We start from the raw sequence: 25655 nt of genomic DNA on the forward strand, positions 1-25655 counted from the left end.
GACGAACAACAAAATACCAAGGAGAGAACATAATGTTATCAAGGTATCTACTCTGATAATATTAAGAATTCTCCTACACAAATTGTATCTACCTTTTGAGCAAGTCTTGATTTTTAATGGTAGTCTGCCATTAAAGTAATAACAAATTTAATGTCTTGCCTTTTACGATAATGAGCCATGTATCGTTACTCCAATTGGTATCCCTTTGCCTACTTGGTCAAACCTACACACGTAAGAGCCCGCCTGGTCCTGCCAATCGCTGGAAGCTTATGTGGCCGAATTTACTTTTGCATACCTGGCAGTCACTGGTGGTGATCCAACCTCTTCAACTCTAAACTCGTACAATGCTAAACTATCAAAATTGACAATCTTCTCTTAATTCCTTGTTTCCCTTCCCAATTCATAATCGGTATAAATGAAGAGGTCTGTTTGGCCACCACAAATTATGGTAGAAGCCCCACATGGTGAATACCTGAGGTTGGAAAAACTTGTACAATATTTGAAGTCTGATTCCTGCTACCTCATTGGTCAGAATTGGGAAAATAAACAAGGAAACTATGTTCACGGAGGTGAAGGTAGTTCCCCAGGTCTGACTACCGAGGAATGTCTGCAGCACACCTGACACACTAACCACTACACTTCCTCCCCAAAGACTCAAAGTGGCCTCCTTCACAACCACTGGGAACCTGTACAGCTACTCGCCTGAATCTGTAGGAGGCAGCAGCATTTCTGGAACAATCGACTCCTACTGCAGATGTCTTCTAGAACTCCACTAGTCACATCTGAAAAGCTTGCTAGTCTTGGGGTGGTAGATTAACAGGGTTTTCTTACTACATTTCATTCTTTCTACTACTAGAACATATTACCTGAAAAATAGCTGTACTACTACACCCTCCACCACTGCTAGTACACTCATCACCATAACTACTACTTACTGCTACTATACCCATTACAGTAATATACTAGCCTACCAGACCCAGGTGCCCTACTAGGGGGCTGGCCCTAGGACTACCACCCCCAGGTGCCCTACAGTCAGGTGGATGATGATGGGTAGGTGGAAGAGGAGACTGTTCAATATATCCTGGAGGGCTCTGTTATGAGCCAAGTTGTTCACACTGATCCTAATGGTGGAATTGTCAAAATATTTCTAATGAGCCGGAGTTTCTTTCGGGGTACTCCTTAATAAGCATGAAGAAGCCTAGTGGTCCCATCTGTGCCTTGGGGGACATCACAAAAGAGTCACTGAAAGGTGGAAGCAGTCCCTCAAGAAGCATGTGGGCTTGGCGTCCGTCGCTAAGAAAGTCTGAAAGCCATGGTTTAATACCAGAAGCATTTTTGTATTTTATCCACAAATGTTTGGATGATCGTAATAAAAATTACAACTTTTTCTTTAATTTTAAGATTCTTTTTTTTCTTTCTACAATCATAAATCACCTGTAGCGGTCAGGGCACGAAAGATGAAGGACATACGGGGTAAAACGCCACCTCCAAGTGCTTTGTAGGTGAAGAAATAAATTATTTACCATAAATATTCGGCCAATATTTCTTGTGACGTCGCATGTTCGCGTCTTGTCAAACTATAAATTTGTGATTTGATCTTTGTAAACATTAAAAGTAAACGACTAGGCTCTCGATGGGGTTTTTTATTACAGCACATACTAAAACACTGGTCAAAGACAATCTTTTATTCTGACTTTGGTAACACACCTGTATAAAGGCATGACATGAGACTTAAGACCAAATTGAAAACAGTTGCTGTACATCTTAATGCAAGTTTTATTCACAAGATATTTAATTTTGAGTTGACAATAAATAACTTGTGTTGAAGACTTAATATGATATGTACAGATGTCATCTATGATCCACAGTCTTGCAACAAAATGCTTGACACTGCTCGTCTTAGATAAAGTACATCGCACGGTTACATTTTCTGACGACAAAGGTGAAATATGTAAGACGTACAACTCTTGGCTTAGATAAACAATGTTTTATAAATGAGATACAGGTATATCTAAAAATGAATGACGCCAAATGATGACGCGTTTGATCTCGCAATGGCACCGACCGTTACACTAATGACATGCACTATAATGTATACCTCACTTGACATTATAACAAACATTGCCACATCATGTGACATTAAGTATGTACAGTACAGTTTACAAAAGTTCATTTACTGTATATGCCTGAGACTCTAAACTGCTTTCTTACCCAAAGATGGCACTATGGTATATATTTTGGGTGTGGTGCAGTTTGGAGCAATAGTTTAAATCAACTTTTTTCTGCCTATACATTAATATTTTGAGAGGATGGGTGGGGGGGGATGAGTTGAAATATAGGTTACACTTCAAAAATCCAAAATGCTTGATACCAGAGCCATTACAGATAATTGATCTTGTTGGCTAACTGAAGGTCATTATTAAAAACCCTAATATTTCACTAAGCACCAAATAAAATACTATATGACAAGTATAAACTAATATATAATACTGCATGTACAGGTATAACAAACTAAACTAAGGAACTCAAGATATAATGTTAATAATAATACAAGAAAATGCTCAGTGAAGATATCTTTGCTTATTTACCCCTGGAGTCAGCTTAGTGTGCTACAACGCCATCGCCTGGCAGCTCGGCGAACTAGTACAGTAGAAGCGTGGTAAATTTTTATAATTAATGCGATCACTCCAATTTTCTTCGGATGTTCACAGTTTTTGGATAAATGATGTTTGGATTTTTTAAGTGCAACCTGTATATAACATTACTGTATACGGTACATATATATATATTTCCGAGGAAGTACACCTCATGAGGAGCCATAAACATACTCTTGATGTATGCCAAAAGTAATGAAAAACCTAATTTTAGAATACAGCATTCCTATATACTGCTCCTCCCCGACTTACGACGGGGTTAGGGACACAAATCCAGGTCGTAAGTCGGAAATGCTTAAATAATACATAGAAAATCTTAAATGTGTGTCTCTTTTTCTTCTCAACATCACAAAACACTCACTTTTAAGCTTGCCAGCCATTTTAAAGTGAATTACAAACAAAAATTTTGACTGCGTACTGACTTTGGGACTCGAAAATACGTAATTTGATCAAATTTTGGTACAACCGAGGCAGATCGTAAGTGAGAGTGGTCGTAAGTTGAGTAGGTCGTAAGTCGGGGAGGAGCTGTATACGGTATATCCGAAACAAAAATTGAGAATGCCAAAAGAAATTACAATATTATGAAATACATGGTGGATATTTGTTTAGTACAACTGACTAGAATACTAGCAGCAACAATATTGAAATAAAAATATACTGCACTGCATAATTCCCTATCATTGCTAAGTATTGCTTGAATGTGACCTCCAAAGTGTAAATAGTACACAGCCACATTCCATCAACAATTTGCTACACACCGTAATGCGTACACGGAATATATACCTGTTCTTACCACTTAAATCGCCACATTCTCCGGGTTAGACAAAATCTGCTCGGTTGTTAACCGCCTGAACCGCACAGTCGTCGTGTTTCATTTATATGGCCTGTGAAAAATAAGACAAACTACCTCAACCTGGCAGATATAATATGATGTCTCACAGTTTTGTACCCAGTAGGTAGAAATCCATAGGTATGTTAGATGTAGATGACCGTAGATGTAGTGAACTTCGTCTATAATAACTCGTAGACAGTCGTACGGGTGTTGTGCTCCATTTGGCGACTCCTTGTGCCGTCTCTAGAGCTCTGTTCTATCACTTTTGGCTGTTTGTCACATTCTCTCTCTCTCTCTCTCTAATGGTGTTAATGATTAATGTGTAATGATATCAGGTTACAATGTTTCTTTAATGTATTTGAGATTATTTACAACACAGAGTTCAATGATATCTTCAAAATATTCCTAACGGTGGTTTAAGTGTCCGTCTAAGTGTGCGTGGAACTAAAGCCCCGACTTGGCTGCTCTGACGCAACCCGTCGCCTTCCGTGTAAGCGTCTGTCCACGTAAATATCCAGCGAGTGCGTGGTGGTGTGACGTCTTGTCGGCGGTGCTTACGGTGATGTTGCATAGCAGGTGTCAAATTCCTTACAGCACTGGGAGTAGCAGAGACAAACGTCTACACACATTTTCCGAATTAATACACACATAAAGCTTAATAGCCTGGAAGAATCAGTTTAGTTTTATACCATAATGTATAAAAAGTGACACAAACTGACCACTAACTTTGCCAAGCTCTGAGAATCAAGTGTAATAAATAACTCGAAAATATGACTACACTACTGAAGATCACATTTTTGCATCTTAGGACTAGAAAACACTGTAAGCCATATTAGCTGGTATGTTACATACCATAGATAGAAATATTACAGAATAAATGCATAAAAACATAGAATACTATATTGTACATAAAACTATACTGTATATACTTTACTACTTTACTATGCAAGTTATATAAACTTTCAGACTGTTAATGAACACATTAAAATGTATTTTCAAGGTTATTGTACTTTAATGCAGTATTAGTTTTGACACAATTCATTCTGACCTCAAGACCTTCAAATAAAGATGGTACACACAGTGTCCCACTCATCTAAAATATTATATAATATACAACAAATTATTTTACATTACTCTGATTGATACAATTATTTAAGAAAACATCCCATTCAACATTACCAAAGAAAATATTTAACTCATATAAGAGAGCTAAATATGGTAGTGTATTAAAGGATGAGGTCTGGTAACTCACCCTTTCTTCTTGTGGTGTAACACCTCACATCATAAGCACAGTACTGTACTGTACACAAAAAGTGAAATGCAAAATTCATTTAACAATTTTCTCATTTGAAATAATATCAAGAAAACTTCATAGCTACTGCAATTATGTTACTTTATGGGTTATGAAGAAATTAACAAAATCATTAACCCAAGTTGTAAATATCTAAATGTATAGTATAGCACAACTCTGAACATTTCAACAACTATATACAGGGTATTGCAACACTAGGATCGATGCAACAATCTTCAACTAACATTAAGAACTTGCCATCCTCACTAGCTGACCTATGACACTTTACAGAAAGTAAGACCCTCTTCAATTTCACTACGAACATCACCCGTTAGCATGAAGTTGACAATAGCGCGTGCTAAATAACTCGTCACTGCAACTTGAGATGCATTGTAGAAGGATGACATATCTTCAGTATATTCTCTACCCAGGTCCTAAGAAACAAAAGATAAAATTACAACAATCAATGAAGGTGAAGTTGGTGGTCCACTTGGCCTAATAGCATATCTCAAGGGTACGATTAAGTTATTCGTGATATATAGCAGGTCGGGATTCTTTACATATACCGTAAACGCCATATTGGATAAAAAAGAGCCAATGACTAATTTTTTTCAGCCAACCTCACTTCATAGCTTTCAAAAATTTTCTCACAATAAAATTCATTCAAGCTACTATTTCCTCAAACACACACATACTTCAGGTACCAACAACCTTCACCCCCTCGAGCGTTCGTAAAGTTTCGCCGTCAAAATTTCTCATGAGGATCTACATTCCTCGTACTACAGCATTACTTTGCAGAATGAGGCTCTACATTCCTCCTACTACAGCATTACTTTACAGAATGAGGCTCTACATTCCTCCTACTACAGCATTACTTTACAGAATGAGGCTCTACATTCCTCCTACTACAGCATTACTTTACAGAATGAGGATCTACATTCCTCCAACTACTTTACAAAATACTGCTATGAAAACTCAACCCTAAATTCCCCAAAGTTTCAATCTCAAGAGAATTACAAACTCCACCTTACCTTTAAAAACATCTTGAAAGCTTCTTTGACAATCTGGTCCAAATTCAGCTCGTGCAAGAACTTGAGCTCGGGATTTCTCTCCAGGATAGTTGCTATAACCGAGAACAGCTGGAATATAGGTAGCATATATGTAAACATTTGTATCACCGTCCTATATCAGGGTTTTCACTCAATATTTAGTGAGTATAAACAAGAGGATTTTAAGATAGGGATGAAAAGTATTACAAGTACTGTACTGTATATTAATAATTACAGGATAATTCTTACTCATAGTACATAATTTTCAACAGTGCAGTAAATTCTATATTTCCACAGTCTCCATTTTTATAATTTTAACAGTGTTCAACCAGCTTAGGATATATTTTTCAATTCTTCACCACCCTTTCATTTGCAGGCACTGTCATGCAGCCTATTGCTTCCTATTGTTCCCCATGAATGTAACTGCTTTTTTTTAAATAAAACAAATCCACCCAAATACAGTACTGAAATTAATTCTAAAAAAAGAAAGACCAAGTGATATTGATGTACAAAAGGAAGCATGTTTCTCTACTGTACTACTAACATACAGCAAAAAGCCAAAATATTACAAATATTAGACAAGGATGCTTCAGCATACAAACTTACTGAACAATAAAGTACTGCAAATACTGTACAACAAATTATGGTATCAAGAGACAGTATTTCAAGATGATAAAATTTTATGATGACATTGACAAAAACATGAGCTTATTAGAGTGTAAAGCACCGCACAGAGCCAGGCCAGCAGAGCTTGGCACAGTGATGGATGAGTGTTTAATCAACATAGATATGAAGGAGTGCCTATTTTTGCTCCTCTTTTGTGTGAAAAACCCAGACAGTTTCACCAGATTTTGAAAATAAAAGTAGAATACAAAATGTGTCATGGAGATTTAGCAGTGACAAAATCATACCTAAAAGCTTGTACTGTGCTGTACCTCATAATAAAACACTCAATATTCAATATTTTCATGTATCCTTGCATTTATATGTGCACCTTTATATTTATTCCCCACAAATACCCTTTTAAAGCAAATGGACAACTTTTTAAGTGGACCCCCCCCTGTATGATGATTCTTACTAATTAAAAATTCATCCACTTGAAATTGTAGGGTAATTATATTGAAGACATTCTTAATATAAATAACTGTACCTCAACAACAATCTGACGATACTCCGGGTGCTGGATGCGGTTGAGAAGAGACTGGACGGTAAGAGCAAAGTTTAACTCTCCGGACGACATCTCGGAGATAGTCGGATGTTGTGGAAGGAGTTGATCGCAAAGACGAACTCCTTCTGTTGACTTGGATAATATGTGAAACACCTGGAACAAGAAAATTTGTCAAAATAAGCATAGTATATTGGTCCTGGGGACAGATGTATACTAACTAGGTGGGAATAAGCTCTATTAGCCCTCCTGCCTGCAAAATGCAACTTTTACATCTACAGTATCTCCTTATTTTGAGGCCAATGGGTGTCACAGGAAGGGATCTGTAGTATTATGAGCTTCATACTGCCTTAAGGGTAAGGTGTCAAAGGCCAACCTCCACATCCCAGGAGAATTATCAAGAGGCACCAACCAGAGAGCAACTTGCTATAAGGGATGTCTCCTAAACTTGGTGTCAGGGATTGGTGGTGAGCACATGTGTAGCCAGGGGTTTTAACAATTGGGCTTTTCTAAAAGAAATCGTGAGACATGGATTGATCCTCCGCTCCCAATGGACAGTCAACTCGAAAATTATTTTCAAATTAGTGGATTGACCGGGAATCGCGTGGGAGGACCGTGGCTCTGGTAAAACGGAATTACCTTCTCGGGGCCTCCTTCGTATTGTGACATTCTCTGCAACTCGTCTCTATTGGAAGGGATATCAGAAATTCTCCCTGAATTTACAGGTGCAGTACTGTACTGTCATTCACTCACTCTACATGCTATTACAGAAGTGCTCAACTATGGAGTTCCCCTTCCACAATGAGGCCGTGAGATAAGCACCCGGTTTATCCGTCACTTCGTATAACTACGTCGCCCGGCAGCAACTCGTCTTTTCCAAAACGCCACTTGCTTTCTGGTCGTTCATACACCCACCACTGCTTTCTCTATGTCCACAAAAATACTGTTAATATTGATGATATTTCTAATTCACATATATCATACCTTGTCTATTGCTAATCCCCATATTCTAAGCATTCAGTGGCTAATAGGTTACCCCAGCCTCTTGTCAGGATGCTAGTTGACTGAATGGTTGTTTTACTATAGGCAAGTGCCCCCAAGTATACTGTACTTATTTCATTACTGGGTGGCCAAGGGGTTGTATACAAAGAGGGAACCCAGTCATTTACTACAGCTGATAATTTTAACCTGGACCCTCTGCCTGTGAGCAAATTTCTCTACTACTGCTTAGCTGTGGATAAACAACAACAGAGTAACATCAAAACACAAACCTTTTCATAAAATCTTTTAGGCGTTCTTCCCAGACATCCATCAATGACTCGAATCTGCTGGGGTGTTAATCTGAAAATTTAAAATACAATGTAATTGGTTGCCTTCACAATATCCAAAAAAATAACCAACCAACCAACCAAACTTATTTGTTTCATTATCCAAAAAATTTCACACTCGACTCATTATAGTGAATAAATTTTGGGTTCTGTACAACAACAAAAAATAACGTCAATGGGCAAATATTTGTTAACTTTCACAATTATTTACTGATAAACCCAACTTCTTCAAAGGAAAATTAGGAGACATTCAGTTAGTAAAAAATGACCCCGATTCTCACCCAAAACCCTTTTTTTCAATATTATCTCTTGACGATAAAATTTCTTTTATGCATTACTTGTTTTTCCAGTTATAGTTACACCACATAATACTAAAAACACTATACACAAAAACCTACCTTTCTTTGTGTGCCCATTCATCAATAGAGAGCACCTTGACCACCAAACGTCTCACTTCATTTGGAGCTAAAGATTCGATGCTTTCCTTTCCGTGACACACGTCGTGAAGGTAATATGTCATGGCTTTGATCACCCATCTGTAAGGCAAACAATGAAAATTCAGAACTGTACAGCAGTACTTTGATGTTTACTAAATACGATAACAACAAACCTGTCACAACCTACATTTGTACAAATATGAGACATTTCTTACATAGAAGCAAATGTTTTTCCTCTCTGTCTGACCTTCACCACGCGAACATCTCTTGCAGAACTCGCCATTCGCTGACACACTTTACTAGCATTTTTTTTTTCTCTTAACCATGACCCCTAAGAGTAGAGTGGGTGCTGAAGTGAATCCTATGCAATAAGGCAGAAGGGGGCACAAAAGATGATGTGATAACAGGTGCTCACTGGACCTCCTCTGCTTAGACTACATGAGGGAAAAACCTTTGCTCCTTCTCTCCATTTCTTAGCAAAGGTTGTAACAGGTGATGATAGATTATTCTTAAGATGTGTTTTGCCCACTGATGTTAGATCTCCTGACTCTACATCCTTGGCACAGTGGGCACGTTACTACTACAACTGATGCAGGATGACTACCAGTAACCATAAATGAAAAGCAATACTGTACCTGCCATGGTAATGAAAGTCTATAAGGAACAAACTGTTGGCAATGCCATATAATTTCACATTTGCATTATGGGAACCCCACAAGTATTATAAATTAAAAATAAAACCAGTGACAGCCAAATAGCTTAAATTGGCTTTAGGACACACACACACAATAAGAACTGAACTGATGGAACTTACCCAATTCTAATATTAAGGATGCCATTGAAGAGCTGTGTGTGTGTAGCGATCAGTTTACCACAGTAGAGGACCACTTCCTGCTGCAGTACTGCCTGAACCACATTATGGGCCTGGAACACATGGACACTTAAATATCTTTGGGTAAATTAATATGATGACAACAGCTAAGCATCTTGGGTAAGGAACTTAACACAGTAACGGCTGAACATCTTGGGTTAGGAACACGACACAGTAACAGGATGGTAAAAGGATGGTTGGACAATATCCCCAGATAACTTTAACATTTTCTGTCAGGAGATAAAGAACAAGTTGAGATCCTAGGGGGTATATAACCTACCTGAAGAGCCGGTGTGTAGAAGAGGTCGTGAATCTCTGCCGGCTGCACTGGTTTGTCTAGTAGTATCTCGTCCTTACCATATCCTGCTGTCAACTAGAATGACCAAAAATAAGTAAATAACCTTAGGCTTTAAAAATTGTATCAGTGCAGGACATTATATTTCACTACATTTGGCATTACAGCTTCAATGAAATCAAAATTTTCAGCAAAATTAAGCTAAAATTTACTCAAGCAAAAAACTAATTAATTGCAAAGACCAGATCATATGTACATGGCTAAACCAAACTTTGCTGCATCTTATAAATTAAAAATGGTTGTGGTAAATGTTCATGATGAGCAGACTTTAGTCATACAGTACATTATTTCTCAAGATAATCCTGAGTGAAACATTAGCTTAGGGATTTTCCACTAATGAGAGAAAGCAGTACAGTGGTCCCTAATAAATGTTCAAGGCTCAATAATAAAATGGGTCAAAAAGGGTGAAATAACACATTAGTGAAGTTAATGTCCTATGTGATAGTGGAGGTTAGGCTGGGGTATCTTGATAGCTTGTACAACACAAGTTATAAAAATAGGTAAACATGCCAATATAAATAGTGTTATTTACACTACAAACAAGTTAATTCTACTCATAAATACTTTAGACTAGTGATGGATGGTGATGATCAAGGCAGTGGGCAACGTCACCGGCCAAAAGACTGTTTAGTTTTTAGGCTGATTTTTTTTTCTGTCTCACTAGCAGCTTCATCACCAGTGGGCTGCACAAGGCACTGAGGAGCCATTATAACACACACAGCTGGCACAGCTAGAAGCTAATTGCATGTGTTGCATGGAACAGTGGTGACAATCCTAACATAGCAAGAGATACAGCAGCTGAAGCTCCTCCTGTCTTCTGGGAGGCAGCAATAGGTCAAATTTCTCGATTTTTTTCCTTTCTAGGTTGAAACTTTTTCTTGTATTTTAGATAGTTGTAGCAACACCAGAGGGCTGCACAAGGCACTTTAAAACTATTATAATACACTGCAATAGTATACTGAAGGTACTAATACAGCATAGAAGCTACAAAACCTGGTGAAAGGAACAGTGAAATTGTTTTAGCATAGTGAGAGATACAAGACAACTGAGGCTACTCCTTCCCCTAAGGCAGCAAGCAGGCACATCCAAGATGACTAAAAGAATACAGTACAGTACCCTAGCACAAATGTTCCAACACTGCTCTAATGAAAATTGACTGAACATCTGTGTAACACTCGTACATTATGTCTATTTGAAATGAGGGTAAAAATTCATTTGTTGAACATTTATATACGAGGCGTGTATGACCAGAGTGGACAAAGCGCCACTGTGGTAAAAATTGAGGGTGGCGGGTTGCAGATCGCAGAGAGGAACGCACCAGAAGTCTCCATTTTTTGGGGGGGCACCTTCTCCACTCTGGTCATGCGCGCCTCATATCATCCACTACCGAGACGCACATTTGTGAGGGATCACTGTAATATCTATACAAAGGATGAATGGAAGTTATAGTACACACTCGGTCATCAACACCAGCTCCACACCTAAGAACATTCAACCCTGACCGAGTTGATATAGAGAGCTTTCTCATACTGCACTGACATTTAATTGCTATAAGTTGCAATAGATATCTACTGTATAAGGAAGAGAAGGATTAAACCGTGAAATCCCAGTTAATGGCCGAGCACCATTATGCATGTCAAGTATACGCACACAGCCAGTTTTTCGGTGAAGGCCTAACAGACCAGTGCTCCAACAAGAACAGTAGAAACAAAGGTTTTCTTTCATGAACACCAGAAACAGAAGGCCTCAAAGAATATGTCACGTCACCTTGTGTGCACCTCATTATCATCTTTGGGTTGGCAATGATTATTTTATATTTATCAATTCCCATTCAGTTCGAACACACTTCTTAACTATCCCAATAGGAAGTCAGGAGGTTCTGAGCCACCTAGTTCTTGGCTTTATGTAAATCCTTCATTATTGGCCAGCCATCTTTCACTAAACAATATCAGTACCTTGAGCCAGCTAGAAACAGGTAGAGGTGGTACTAAATGTTTTAGATGTTATTGTGACATTGTAACCCAGAGAAAAGTTTAACTTTTATTCACGGCATCCAGCACCTTTAGTGGCCTTTGCTTCTACTCTCGCTCTCAGAAAGATAACTGCAGTGGGTAAAGTAGATCAATTGGAGTCACTTAAGTCAGGTTTCCTGGGTTTAGATGCCCTGTGAAGATGGTGGGTTATATATATACACCTGTACAGTATATACAGTATACATAATATCAGTGAAAGTTCAAACCACATGCATTACAATTCAAGGATAAAACATCGGACCATTTGGAAGGCGTCAAGAGTGCAACACATGCAAAACTCTTCCTAATTAATACATTTAAGTTATAAGTTCAACATCCAACCTCCCCTACCATGACAAGAATCATGCAATATTTAAAGATAGAGAAATATTATGTACAGTCATTGATTTAGAAAGAAATGCGACCCTGTCTAAGAGTTTTCACAAAACACTTATAATTCTACTCGGATCATCTGAGGACTTATATAAATATGCCTATACAATTTCATCATCTTTGTGAAATACCTAAGCACAATCCTATTAACATGCTCGTGTTGCCTGCAAATATAGTGACCAAGAGGCTAAATGAAGACTGATCCAAGAAATACCAAGTTATAGAAGAGTAAGGACAAGAAGACTCAAATACAAAAACCATCAAGTCTATGTTTTACAACCCAGACATGACAGCTCACACCATCAAATAATTAGTATAACTCTCGTCACAACCCTATCCCCCAGAGAGGGTTTTGGGAGGGGAAAGACGGAGAGTAAAATGTAGTCTTGGTGCTACAACAATTGGTGCATTCTAGTTCTCCCTTGTCCTTAATTAGCCATAAAGGATTTCCCAATAAGAATCTCAGTCCAGCTGTTACCTATGATAAACTGCTTGGAAAAAATTAACACCTTGATTGAGGTTTGTTACTGCATAATCCAAGATGGCTGATGTTAGATAAGGAATGGCTACAATGCTCAAGCTGCTGTAACACCAAGATTCATTTAGTTCTCAACCGTAAATGGTGACTTCCCCCCCCCCCCTCCCAGAAGGATAGGGGTGTACCAAGAGTGTTTTACATTTTGTATTAGTATACCAACCACAGAAGTCATGGTTTAGCCTGTGTTACAACTTATAGATTTTAGAGGTGCAGTATTTAGACACTTGGGCCGAAGTAAGGTTGTACACAAGTTTACCCTAAGTAGAAATTTGCCAAGCTTCTTACAAACTTTAAAGCAAATGCTGATACTACTGATGTACTGAAGACACTAAAGAACCAAAACTATAATTATTAATACATGTTTGTTTTTTTTAAGTTTGAATTAAGATGGTGCCTTACTATTTAACAGTATATTCATTAAGTAATTAACAAAATCCTAATATTATTTTTATACAAAACAATTATTAGGTCCAAGATATTCTTTATGTTGAAGTTAATCAGTAATCATACACACAGGGGACTCAATCCTGAAACACTACTTTATGAGAGTTGAACCAATGGCCGGTGACTATAACAGCTCACTAGAACCCCGTTATATATACTGTACATGATTTATTGCAGATGATACTGTAAGTGGATTCCTGCAATTGTCCAAGTTTGTCTGTGCATAAGTGTGTGTGATCATGCATTAATGTAGAGTGTTTATGTATACAGTAGTATGTGCAGGAGTGATAGTGTATTTAGAGGAGTGAATCCACCACACATCTACATGTTATCTCAAAATCCTGCACATGAACTGGCACTTAGCTGTCTCAGTTGATAAATGCATCTTTAGGTATCAAGTATTACTATGGGTTTACAGTTGCCAATACAGTCTCTCCTCCATTTACGACGGGGTTCCGTTCCGACGACCGGGTCGTAAGTCGAACCGACGAAAATAATACGTAGTACAGGTAATAATTGTAAAACTTTCACCTTTTTAATACACAAACTGAGCGGGATACGACGTGGATGCTGTACGCAAGCGGCAGCGTGCCAGCCGAAGTTGTCGTACGGCACCGTTAGACGTTACGACCAAACGTCTGGACTCAAAAATAATGTAAAATATTTGAATATAATATTACGGCGACGACCGTCTTAAGTCCGGGTTGTCGTAAGTCGAGGAGAAACTGTAGAGTACCTAGCTAAGGAAGAGTCCCAGTGTTATTCTTACACCTTCAGTTATGAGAGATTCATCAGGTAAACCTTTAGGAATTCAAACCTTTGCTCTAGTCTGTTTAAATTTAAGAGCTCTGTTTTAGCACAGTTTGGAAAAATGTTCAAGCCCAGTGTTTATTATTATTAATTTATTTTTATTTATATATTTATTTTGTGTAAAATTTTGGCTTTGCAATCTGGTCAGCAAACCTCATACCTTGAGTTGGTGAAAATAATTGTTGTCTATGAAACAATTATCAACATATGTTTTCCTGCATACCATTTAGTTATTGCTTCACAGGCAGGAATAATAATTCAGAAAGCTTAAACTTTTAGCAATAATTCTTAGTACCCCGTAGTTAAAAAATGCCAGACCTTATCCACGAAGCATCATTTTGACCTTTTTCTTTTTATAAATAAGTGAACAAAGAGACACTTCCCATTTCATACAGAGGAAAGAGCTTCAGGCATCTTGTAGGTTCTTCAACATTTACAGTACCTGCTCTGATATAGAATAAGATCTGGGTCCTCTTCATAACAGGGATTTGGTGTCTTGCCATGACCATATACACTGTTTTCATTATAATCACTATTTGAGCTTCACCAAGTATCAGCCCGAGTCATCTATCAATAGTGAACAATCGTAATACAAAATTTATATGTAGTAATACACATCTAAAGTGAATAAAAGTAGCACACAAGACAAAAGTGAAAACAGTAGGAATATAAAACCATTATGGGAGACCTTTACTCAGCATTACCTGTTTTCCTGATACCAAGATAGTGGTGATGTAAGGTGAGATTGACTCCACCTCCTTGGAGAGTAATGCATTACACTCTCGTACTCCAGCCCAGTATCGGAGAGAAGAAGCCTGACGGAGTAGTGCGCATACTCGGTCTTGAACTGATGAAGGAGAGGAGAGGGCAGCATGCGTATAAAATAAGAAACTAGTCATCGGTTAAGCAGACGGGAAGAGACAGTGGGAAAAATAACCACCAGTTGGTTGTCAGCTCAGAACATAAGCACCACCATCACACCTCCAATCAAACACCACATACTCAAGCACCACTATCAGATACACCATTTTCCCAGCTAATACCCCATGTCAGATTGTTTAAAGTAATACTGGCTGGGTTACAGACCATTCTTTTCAAAACTTAAGTACTACTGGAAAACATCTTTTCTTGGAAGTATAATGTATAAATCTGACCAAATACCTTGACGACATTAATTAATGAAATTCGAAGCACAGTGGAACACACAATGAGGTTTGTGACTATGTTGGCACCCCTGACATTGGGCTTCGTAACACATTTCCCCGAAGAAAAACACAATAACGTACATTTATAAGTTAAAGCACCATTACCGGTTACCTTGTCCTTCCTCTACAATTTTTTTTCTTATTTAATACACCATTTCCCCCACTTGTCACTTTACTAGCCGATCGGGTGGTCAGTCTGTTCTTTGTTACCATCTTCAGTGTCCGGTGAGAGTACAGGAGGAAACTGTAGTACCCGGAGAAAACTTGCAATGCTTGATAGGATCGTCCTTCTCACATGTCCCATGGATTAATCTTGAGACACAGTAGTGAGAGGCAAGCATGCTACCACTGTATTGTTTCTTTCACCATCAGTAAACTCAGCTGCACATTCCAGCTTAAAGTTTTGTGCAGTAGTAGTCTAATAGCAGCAGCAGGGAGGGTGATAAGAACTTCAATTTGCAATCTTTTCACTGAGCAATTTACAGCTTTTGTGAGTACACTACTGCACAGGTACTTAGTTGCTAGACACCGCTTTTGTTTCATTCATAAATTTCTTTTAATTTGGGAATGGAAATTAACAGCAAAGGTTATATTACACCCTTGCAATTGTATTACAGCAATAGACACAGATGTAGTACTGATAGAAATACTAGCTGATAGTGGAAATATTAATAGTAGTTTTAATAGTAAAAGCAACTATGTACAGTAGAAAAATGATAACCATCGATGTAAAGGTTTGGTCAAGTTTTGGTTAGATGTAGCCATATGTGCATAAGCTACAAGCATTTTTGGAGAAACTTTAGCAAAATGAGACAAGTCAGCTCAACCAGTCTCACCCTACGTTCTGGTGGCTTTGTCAGTAGACCCTCTTTAGTAGAACTGAGGGTAGTGAAAAGTGGCTCCCATAGGAATGACTGAAGGTTAGGGACAGTGTGGATACAGCACATCTTCACCAGGAACCCTTCGTGGGTGATGGCAATAAAAGGAGAGGAAGATGGATGGGTGGTGGGAGGGGACCAGTAGCAATTTATAGATGATGGTATTTGAAAAGGCACATGTAAATAGAATGAATGAAGTACCAAAAGATGATGAATATACATAAAATAACTTAGATAGTAGACAAACTATATTGGGAAATGGGGAGACACATCTACCAGGAGGAGGAGGAGAGTGGGAGAGATAAGGAATGATTGGTTGGGTGGAATGAATTAAAAATATAGTGGAATAATAATATAGAGTAGAGGGAGATAACTTACAGCATGCAGGGTGAAGGTGGAACAACTCATGAAGTACAGAACAGGTGAGGAAATAAGCGAAATGGATTAAAATTTACGCTCCCAGATATTCATATTACTCTGTCGTGGCCATCCCCTACGTGGGAGTTCCTCAGAGTAGATGTCCGATATAAAATATTCGTATTGCAATTTCCTATATGGTTTTGGGAAGGATGCATTTTTATCCCGACTAGAGCGCCATTTACCGTACGTTGGGCAAAGTCCCCATTACATCATAGTGTACTCAAACCAGCCATAACTCTCATCAGATTCATCACAACTCTTGCTTTAATATTCTGTGTCTTTATAGTTTCAGGTTCCCCTTAAATCAATCTTAACTGTTTAACCTACAACAGTGATCTCTCTTAGATGCAGGACAGACACATAACACAGATGAAAAGCATTCATATAAACTATTCCTAAGACGGCAAGTGTTTTGTCTTAATAACAAAATAATTGACTTTTAGCAATGCTGAATGTACAAGGTAAGTGCATATGAAGGTTCCAGTACCCAAGTAATATGTAACAATGCACTTCATACAATTACTCAAAGTGTTAATCACCTCACTATGTTTCTGTACACTATTCCTAAAATTATTGACAGATTATGTAAAATGGACAAATTACAATGTCAAAAACATTATCCCACTGACATGTTCTCTTTACCCTTAAAGGGCGAGAAACGGAACAAATAGTGTAAGATAATGTTGCTCAAATACATGTAAGACGCGCCCTAATTGAGATACAGTGGGGTATGCTATAACGAACGGATCCTACTACGAATATTCCTATAAATCTAACGGTTTTACTTATAAAATTGAGAATGCTATAACGAACGAAACTCCTACAACTATAACATATTTTAAAAAAAAAAAAATTTTTTTTTACTAATTTATTGTTTTTTTATTACAAATATTAATGATATTCTTTATTTCAGGGGTTTAGATGCATATTTATGCACTTTTTTACAATTTTTACAATTTTATATTATATTTTTCAGTGTTAAGTGGTTGTATTTGGGGGCCTGGAACGGATTAATCCTATACGAACGAATGCTATAACGAACAAGGTTCTAGAACCAATTAGATTCGTTATAGCATACCCCACTGTAGTTATTTTACCATTAGAAATCTGAATCTTTTTTCTACAAATTCATATTTAATCAATAAATACAAGAAATAATAATTTTTCGGAGAAATCCTGAGCTGAACTGGGAATACGTGCTTTGCCGGCTCAGGAGTGACCTGCCAGCGTCGTCACAGACACCAGACGACAACACAGCCACCCAAACAATGGCCGCCCTTCACGCGTTTTCTTCTCAAATGTCATATGACGTCTGTTGTCCTTTGAGGGTTAAACACCAAATTTGCCAAAAAAGCAAGTACTGTAGAATTGGTATGATTCATGATCCTACACTATACAGTATTTGACTGCAATAAGGCAAGGTGTCAGTTTATGCCAAATGGTACCTTTTGTTGTAACCTCCGACCTTTCGACCCCAAAACACAGCACGGTAAACTTAACGGTAAGAGTACCGTAACTCCTTCCAATCACGAGTTATGTTGGTAACATACTCAAATAAATAAATAAATACAGACAGTGCCTGAGCTATGAAAGCCTGCCTTACGAACCCCCACCATTTATGAAAGGGATCCTAATACTGTATATCCATCACAAAAATTGGTAACTAAAATAATTTTGTTTTATTACTTTCATTATTGTATAATGTTTAACATAACTTTAATTATACTATTTAAATTATTTGTTATGTATGGGATATTATTAGTGATTTGTATGGGCAGAGTTCTAACTAAAATCCCATTTTTTACATGACTTTATTTTTTTTAACATAACTTTATTTTCAATATTTACATTATTTGTTATATATGGGATATTATTTTTGTTTTGTATGGGCAGAATCGTGCTTTAACCTAACCCAAACTATGGAATTAACACTGTCCCGACTACCGTGTACAGATTGACTTACGAACAAAGGATCGGCAATGTAACTCGTCCGTAACTCGGGGACTGCCTGTACGTGCAGCACTGACCATCCGCTCGCTCAACTTTGTCAACGCAGATAACGACAAACTACAACTCAATAATTGCCAACTTTTTCATTCCTCTTCATCACTTCCCTTTACCTGTACCACCTCATCATTCTTCCCTACAATACTTCAACTCTCTGCTGTGTCAGCCTGGTGAGACAAACAACACTGTTTACATGCTCTACCACAAACAAGGTTATCATCAAATCAAGACGTACAGTATTATATCCTTCAACCCCATCACTTCACCTTCAAGACAGGGTGTTAGGTGTAAGTAAAAGGTGACAATGTTTTAATGGTACAATACACATTGAAACATTGCTCCTTCAACAAGCTTACACAAATTGTCGTATACATCATGTAAGATACCACTTTTCATGCATAACCAAATCATTGTCATTGAAAGGAATACATTTCATTGCATCACCTATGTATGGATTATACTATACAGCAAAACCACGACCCAGACCCATGCACAAGATGTGACAACACTCCTTCAAGCCTTTTCCCACTTAAAAATAATGTTTACAAAAGCAAATATACTCACATTTTTCCATCATTCAATGTTAATCATTCACTCCTATGGCTGTAAAGAATGTGTTCAGCAAGGGTACTCCAGACATTATTTCTTCATAATGTAATGTGAAAAATCTGTGCAATGTTGATAGTACAGTATCGACGAACAACTAAATAACTGTCACCAGAACTCAATATAATAATATAATAATAATAATAATAAAAGACAGAGGATCCAGGGTAGGGGGAGGCAAGCAAGAAGCAGCAAGACAGGCATCAGAAAAGTTCAATCTGTATGACAAAAAATAAATAACAAAAGACCTATAGTACAGTAAGTCCTCGTATAACGTCGGCCCGCTTAACGTTGTTTCTGTACTACGTCGCTAATCTTTAGTGACCAAAAATTCGTTAACGTCAAGATGACTAGGTACAATGTCGTTTTGCGTTGTCACGGACTACATTTACGCCGCATCACCCTCTCTCCTTTCTCGGCTCGGCAGTCTCGGTGACTCGCGGCCCTCCTCCTCCCCGGCCCTCCTCCGCTCCTGCCATACTCCCCCCTCCCGCTCCACTACCCACCACACACTCGCTCTACCACCTCCGCCCATCAGTGAGTATCAATACAAACTTAGTTGTACATGTATGCACTATTTTCTACAGAAATGGCAATGATTTTCTGTATATGTAATGCATTTCATGGGGCAAAGGGAGGCTCAGGAATGTATTTTATCTATTTCTTAAGGGGAAAATTGATCCACTTAATGTCGTTTCGTATAACGCCGAATTTTTAGGAACGTAACCCCGACGTTAAGCGAGGACTTACCGTATTGACATTTCACTTTTCTTCACATTTTTAAAAGGTTACGAGACTGATACCTGTACTCAACGAGCTACACTTACTTAATGAGAACTCAATATTTCAGCTTCTACAACTACAGGTATAGACTTTAGATCAACAGGCAAGAAGACTAACTCTACATATTTTCTTACATGCTCCATACACCATGATAAGGCACATGTCTGCAGATTCCTCAAATGAGATAAATACCTTAAATTTAGCCTATTTTCTGTGGGGTGGATCCGAGGGTACTTGAAACTTAAAAGGAACAGTGAAAAGTTATACTGTATGTGGATGAGTATAACAACAACAATAATAATAATAATAATAATAATAATAATAATAATAATAATAATAATGATAATAATAATAAATAAATGGGTATAGTTAAAAAATACATATAAGGAAACTTGGTGTATTTGTAAACAAGAGATTCTCTACCACGATTAGAGCTTTAAGAAGGCAGCTTATAATTATGATGCAATGTTAAGTGAACAAGCAGTGTATACAGTAAAGATTTATGGGGTGGCTATAGAGAAGAAAAATAATTTGGGCTAATATTAAGCAAGAAAGGAGGAAAAAAAATTATTGCTAAAGTGAATTAAATTATGTGAATTAACGCTAAACGAGGGATACCTGTGTAAAAAGTTATAAAGGACTTGTGTTATGGGAATGAGAAGGTGATGTGACTTTCTGACACGAGGTACACTAAGGAAATTGCTGAAGCAGATTGAAGAATGTACAGTACAGGTAATTATAATAAGAGTGATCAGTGTGCATCTATTTGAGAGAGACATTACTTGACGCACATAGAGGTGGAAGCTAAAGACTGGGGAAAGATAATGCAGTACAGTACATAAATGCAGCCTCACTAAAGTACTAATTAAATAGCTATAACTCTGTAAATAGTCAACTACAAAAAGATAATTACAGGAATTAAAATAAAATTTACGGAATAAATTATTCAAATACACGCACAAAAAAATCCTAATAATGAGGAGTCAGCAGATATGTGCCTTAGGTCTACTCTCTAGACAGCTCTACAAAAGCCATAATTCTTTAAAGCAAGGACAAGAATGTATGATACTGTACCGAGATACTGTACACTTAAAGAATGCAGTACACAAGAATGCACGGTCTTCGTAAAATATTATACAAGACATTTATAAATGTACTGCACTCTAATTTTCTGGTATTTCATATTATGATTTGGGATATGTGTGAAACATGGGTAACCAGGAATTGGCCTTAAGCTCTGCCAACCCACACTGGTAGGTGTTGGCTAGGAAGCAGCAGCGATGCAAAATGGTCTCTCGGGGAATGAGTGAGTGAGTCAGCTGGCAATCACTCGGCATTTATCTCCCCAAAGATGGCTGATGCAGCAAAAAATCAGAGAACCCAGAATATTATTAGGGCCAAGTTAGGTGAGGAAAAAAAGAATGTTATAAGGTGGTTGTTTGAAAAAACAAATTAAAGGAGACAAAGATAACTGAATAACACAGTTTAAAAGGAAGAAGGATCATGAAAAAGACTTGAATGGTGTACAAGTACAGTCACCCGCAAAAGTCCTGTCGCCTCTACTCCCGAACCACGAGCCCCGATATTCAGACTCGTGAATCCGAAGCATTCACGGACATAATAATGGATCGGCGTCTACTGCTTCGCGTTCACGAGTCTGAATCTCGGGACTCGTGGTTCGGGAGTAGAGGCGACAGGACTTTTGTGGGCGACTGTACAACAGCAGAGACACAGAAAAATTCTAAGACAGAAATTTGATTGACTGACACTAATGTGATATTGTAATATACAGTACAGTATAAGGTAGAAGATTTAAATGTACTCCTTCAGACCTCTGACTATGGATATCCTAAGACTTACATCCCTGTAATCATTGTGTCATGATGTGAAAAGCAATTCCAGTGTTTATTGTACATTCAATGCTAACCAGTGATAGTGGGTTGGATACAATGCCCAGTTTCAAGGCTCTGTATACGTATGTGAACATTTTCCTATAGGAGAGTTCATTTGACATAAGCATGTCAAAACTCAAGTAAAGTTTCTAAGTTTATCTGAGTATTTCACACACTGATGCACCAAACACGCAACACAGCAAAGTTTTAGCACAGCAAAGTTACAACTGCAAAAAAATGCATACAAACTGATACAGAATACTGTATGAAGTTTGAGATAGGCAGTGAGTCACAGTCACCTGACAACCCTGCACCAAAATAGTGGTGATGTGCGACACAGACGGGTAGAGTTTGTTGAGGGTGGCGGCCGCAAGACGCATGGCACCCCAGAAGTGGCACTCGCTGACCTCCTGCAGCAGTCTCTCCAGCCTCACCTCCACTAAAACCTTACTCTAATTAAACTAGGTTCTATGCACTACAACTCTCAATAAGATCTTATCACACTACTCTGTGTTACACACAGCTTATGGTAAGGTATTGGATTAATTTTTTAATAATAAATTTTAAATTTCATTAATGGCTAATTAAACTATGATCAACAGTCAATTTTTACTTTAATCAATTATCTATAAAGAATTTGTGGAATAAACTTAACTACTAAAAGACAGTTATGAAAACTACTGCACATTAATAGAGTAGACAGGAGAGTGGTGATGTGACCAGAGACAAAATACTGCTATCTTTCACAACATTTACACACACAGTGCATCAACACTATGAATGATTTCACAAAGGTTTCGCATTTTTAGAATCTACTTCAAACATTTCAATAACAGATCAGCACATAATTTCCCCAGTGAGAAGTAAATAAAGTATTATTTATGATACAATATATTCTGTACTAAAACAAAATAGGCAAATTACAGTTTTATAGTTCATAACTCTTATCTAATTATTAATATTTAGTAATACTTTCATCTCAAGCAAGCCCTTTCATATTTGCCAAAGGATTGTTATCACCGAGAACAACACCGACTCTCACTTGCTGTCACTCATTACATTCTAGCTGCCTTATCTGATGTGTTTTGCTGTAGTGTTCCCCTCCATAAAGCCCCAAGATTTCTATTGGGAGTTACTTGGTCACTTCAAACCAAAAATCAAGTAAATTTTCCCAACTTCAAGCAAGAAGTTAACTCCAACATCTAAACATTCCTAAATTCCAAACATTCATATACCATAACATTCCACTGGTTCCCATTTTCCCTCATTCTTTCTGGTAAGTGTACTTTCATTTTATTCTCGGTATCCCTGCACGCCCCCTCCCTTCCATCGCACTCGACATTATCCTCAGCATACCATCCTAACTGCCTCATAAAACAGTATACATATAAATATAACCCAGCTGGCTATCCTACCATCCAAACTAAACACAGGACCAATTCACTATATATTTTAACCACACCTTTTTCCATTCTTGCAAGTTCTCTCCTGAAGGTATATGCATTCTCCCACCATATGCTATTATTTCTTCTCACTTAAATGGCATAAGAATGTGTTCATCATGGTCTCAGAGGTATCCATCTAAAATATCCTCGTCACTACACATATGATATACAAATTATTTATTCTATTTCATTTCTCATGAAAGCCCGATACCATAACCTACAGTAGGTAGGTTAGCGGCCCTATGACAAATATCCCTTTTCTTTTTACACAACCTTCCAAACTGCTTAACTTTTAATTGTAACTTGTCATCATTATCATCCCATTTTTTTATCCTTACAATTATTTCCCACTATCATACAAGGTGTCTAGAATCAGCAACATACATGGATACTCCTTTCATTCCTTTCATGTTGTAACTTTCTTGAAACAACAATTAATAATGTGACAAACAGGACAAGTATTAACACACAAAACTATACCTGCATGTTGTCACCCACCTACTGAAATATATATATATGATATTCAACCATGTTATATCAAGGTATAATACTGTGTGTCAACTCTGTACAAAATCCGGTAAATTTCAACAAGAAATAATCCCAGCATCAGTTACTTTTGATAAGATGAAGCAAAATAATATAATATCATTTGATTCAAAGTATGAAAATAATTTATAGCATGTCAAATCACTCTGCAGTACATCTCTCTTGAGTACTCTATTATTCTACATTAAAGTTATGTTTATGCGAGTAATTTGTCAAAGAGAAATTAGATTATCACTAACCTGAAACACCGTCCACCTGGAAGTTTCGCCCTTCCCGTCGAAGGAGGATTCCCAGTAGCTGAGTCTGGCCATGCAGAGTTGAAACTGACCTCAGTACACTAAGGACTTCTGGGGTTGGTTGTAAACCCATATCCTGTGAAGAACACCCTATGTAGTCAAAACTGATCAAAGGTTTAAGAGCAGTAATCAACTAGGTTAATGAGTTAGCTCCACCATCATTGATTCAGCTTCTGCAATTAATAATTTGCTGAGAGACAAAGAGACAGAGCTGCTGAGATCAAATTAACCAAGGGAAAGCAGGCCCTAAAAAGACCCAAAACATACATTAGCCAAGAAGCTGTACGCACAATGAAGTAGCCGACAGTGGGTAAGGTAAATTTGGCTATAACGGGATTTCTAGCCAATAAGGAATCCCAACCAACTGACTTGGTTAAACCTCTGGGACAGCTAGGAAGATATAAGTGTAGAGTAACAGCAGCATTACTGGACAAAAATGGACACAAAGATAATACCAAAGGCTTGAAAGAGACTGTAGGTCTTTTATTTAATAAAGGAGTAAAATTGGCTGATAGGAACAATAATGCTGATGTAGTTGGAACAATTCAACTCATCATTGGGTCTGATTATTATGGAAAATTTTTGAATGGGGTTGTCAATAAATTTGGAGTTCAAAATTCTCACCACTGCAAGGAGGAATTTAATAATGAGTCCTCTACCATTCAGTAAGCCTGTTAGTCTCTGAAAATAAGTTGGTGGAACCGGTACATAATTTCACCTGGTAATAATGATAAACAGATGTTGGAATATAAACTCAATATAAACAATACACAGAAAGATGATTCATATCAGGTAGAATAACAATACAGTATATGTGTGATAAGGCTTTAAAAATAAAACGTATATGAGGAAATATACATACAATACTGTATATCGTTTCTCACTATTGATCTTTTTTTTATTTGTTTTTAATTAATGGTCCCTTATTATTATTATTATATTATACCCCTGTATTATATTATATGCTTATTCAATATTTTTCTATTTATTTTTTTTTTGCCTGTTGGTGTTGGACCTTGAGGCCAACAGACCCGCTGAAAGTTGCCAATTTGTTTATTTAATAGAACTTACTTGCTATTACGACGCATTAAAATTTGACGCAATTCTGTTGAATATGTAATTTTTGGCAAATTTTTTAAAGTTTGGCGACTCGATTTGCATCACCGTGAAGATGGTCTTATCGTGCGTGAGAGAGTTAATGTTTGCATAGCAGAGTATTTCCACTCCTACAAGTTGAGGCTCACCTTAAAGCTCATTGAATCCTCAGAGTAGGTGATGGCAGTTGGGACATCGGTGAGTGACTGATAACCGATGCTGGCATGCTGAAGCTGCTCAAATGGTGTGATGTCCAAATCTATGTCCATGGCATTCATGAAGTCCAAATGCTCTGTACAATGG

General features: G+C 37.6%; 1 protein-coding gene across 8 annotated transcripts in view; it reads right to left on the bottom strand.

Annotated features, from left to right (window-relative positions):
* Positions 1 to 1670: 1670 nt before the first annotated feature.
* The window catches only part of LOC121856255 (probable phosphorylase b kinase regulatory subunit beta), a 52317-nt gene continuing 28332 nt past the window's right edge, over positions 1671 to 25655 (bottom strand). For 7 of the 8 annotated variants that reach the window (XM_042351646.1, XM_042351644.1, XM_042351649.1 and 4 more), the window contains 10 exons: positions 25502 to 25644; positions 24201 to 24333; positions 14884 to 15026; positions 9908 to 10000; positions 9571 to 9680; positions 8718 to 8855; positions 8263 to 8332; positions 6977 to 7147; positions 5809 to 5916; positions 1671 to 5211 (listed from right to left, as the gene is read on the bottom strand). In XM_042351646.1, the coding sequence (XP_042207580.1) occupies positions 5053 to 5211; positions 5809 to 5916; positions 6977 to 7147; positions 8263 to 8332; positions 8718 to 8855; positions 9571 to 9680; positions 9908 to 10000; positions 14884 to 15026; positions 24201 to 24333; positions 25502 to 25644 (1268 nt within the window). In that variant the 3' untranslated portion in view covers positions 1671 to 5052. Of the gene's footprint in view, positions 5212 to 5808; positions 5917 to 6976; positions 7148 to 8262; positions 8333 to 8717; positions 8856 to 9570; positions 9681 to 9907; positions 10001 to 14883; positions 15027 to 22269; positions 22410 to 24200; positions 24334 to 25501; positions 25645 to 25655 lie in introns of all 8 variants that reach the window. The other variant, XM_042351645.1, reaches the window with a different exon arrangement.

The sequence above is a fragment of the Homarus americanus genome, unplaced genomic scaffold, assembly GCF_018991925.1.
Source record: "Homarus americanus isolate GMGI-L3 unplaced genomic scaffold, GMGI_Hamer_2.0 scaffold48016, whole genome shotgun sequence".
Taxonomy (NCBI): Eukaryota; Metazoa; Arthropoda; class Malacostraca; order Decapoda; family Nephropidae; genus Homarus; species Homarus americanus.